Source organism: Atta colombica, unplaced genomic scaffold (genome assembly GCF_001594045.1).
Source record: "Atta colombica isolate Treedump-2 unplaced genomic scaffold, Acol1.0 scaffold105, whole genome shotgun sequence".
Classification (NCBI taxonomy): Eukaryota; Metazoa; Arthropoda; class Insecta; order Hymenoptera; family Formicidae; genus Atta; species Atta colombica.
In genome coordinates, this window is record NW_017259190.1 from 2,963,680 (window position 1) to 2,964,960 (window position 1,281).

At 28.3% G+C, this 1,281-nt stretch overlaps 1 protein-coding gene across 1 annotated transcript in view; it reads left to right on the forward strand.

The window, feature by feature from the left end:
* LOC108689338 overlaps nucleotides 1-504 on the forward strand; it is a 3,571-nt gene extending 3,067 nt beyond the window's left edge. Inside the window, exon 4 of the mRNA XM_018196075.1 lies at nucleotides 125-504. Within this exon, the coding sequence (XP_018051564.1) occupies nucleotides 125-380 (256 nt within the window). The 3' untranslated portion in view covers nucleotides 381-504. The remainder of the gene's footprint in view (nucleotides 1-124) is intronic.
* Nucleotides 505-1,281: the final 777 nt, after the last annotated feature.

The window sequence follows — 1,281 nt, forward strand, 5'->3', positions numbered from 1 at the left end:
GAAAGAGAAAATGAGAGCTTAACTATATCATTTTATTTTTCGAGATTTATCTTGAGAAAATTTATTATAATTTATATATAATTTATATATAATTTTTTTCGACAATTTGAATTCTTGTTTTCAGTGGAATCGATGTAACACCATTTGTACAACAGTGGACAGGAGGAAATGAACAGGTAGAAAGTCTGCTGAAAGTTTCGACAGACTTCATAATAGCGTATACAGTTCATAAATTGCTCGCACCTGTTCGAATAGGAATATCCTTGTCCGTAACTCCAGTGCTTGTCAAATATCTGAGGAAAATAGGCTTGCTTAAAATATCGAAAAAAAAATCAGTACCCACATCAACATCTTCTATCAAATCACCACCAACATCTTAAGATAATTGTTTTTTTTATTAAAAAGTTTTCGTTATTAAGTGTCATATTTTGATGAGAGATGAATAATAAAACACTTTTAAATATTAGCATTGTGAAAAGAAATTATTAAGAATAGTCGCAAAAAGTAAAATATTTGTAAATTTAATATATTTATAAGATATTTGTGTATTTTGTAAATTAAAATAAAATTATAAATCGACAGTTTTGAATAGAAAAACTTTGCTACTAAATAAAATCGACACGTGTAAATATAGGCAAGACTATTATCTTCCTCTGTATAATTTAATTAAAAGTTTAAAGTTTTAATGTAATTCTAATCTATATTATGTAAAAGGTGTAAACATTTATATTTGTTATCAGTTTTATAAAGAAATCTGTAAATAAATGCATGTTATTTAGACAAAACGAATTGAGCTTCACATATGCATCTCTCGTTTATTATATAAAGAATATAGTGATCATAAAATTTACATAGTTTTGTATCTCGCATACGACGGAATCGTATAATACGTTTCGCGTATGCCATAATACATAATAATCACGCATATCGCATTCGCAGCACAGAATTTTCGTACACAAAAGCTCGGTAATTCCAATTGGACGAATTCGCGGTTTGTTCGCGAGTTAAAGCCGATGGCAGAAAACAAGACATAGAATGTTTACATCTTAGATGTGGACGTAGAGTAAGGAAAAACATAACTTGTTCACACATAAAAAAGTCGTAAAGGACTATTATGTAGATGTGGAAACCGCATACACAATAATCTTTCACAATTTAAGTTATACTTTTTCTCTATCTTACCCTACATACACATCTAAGACTCATAAACGTCTCGTTCTTTATCATCAACCTAAATTTCATCATACATAAGACGTCAATGTATATATATTTATATATATA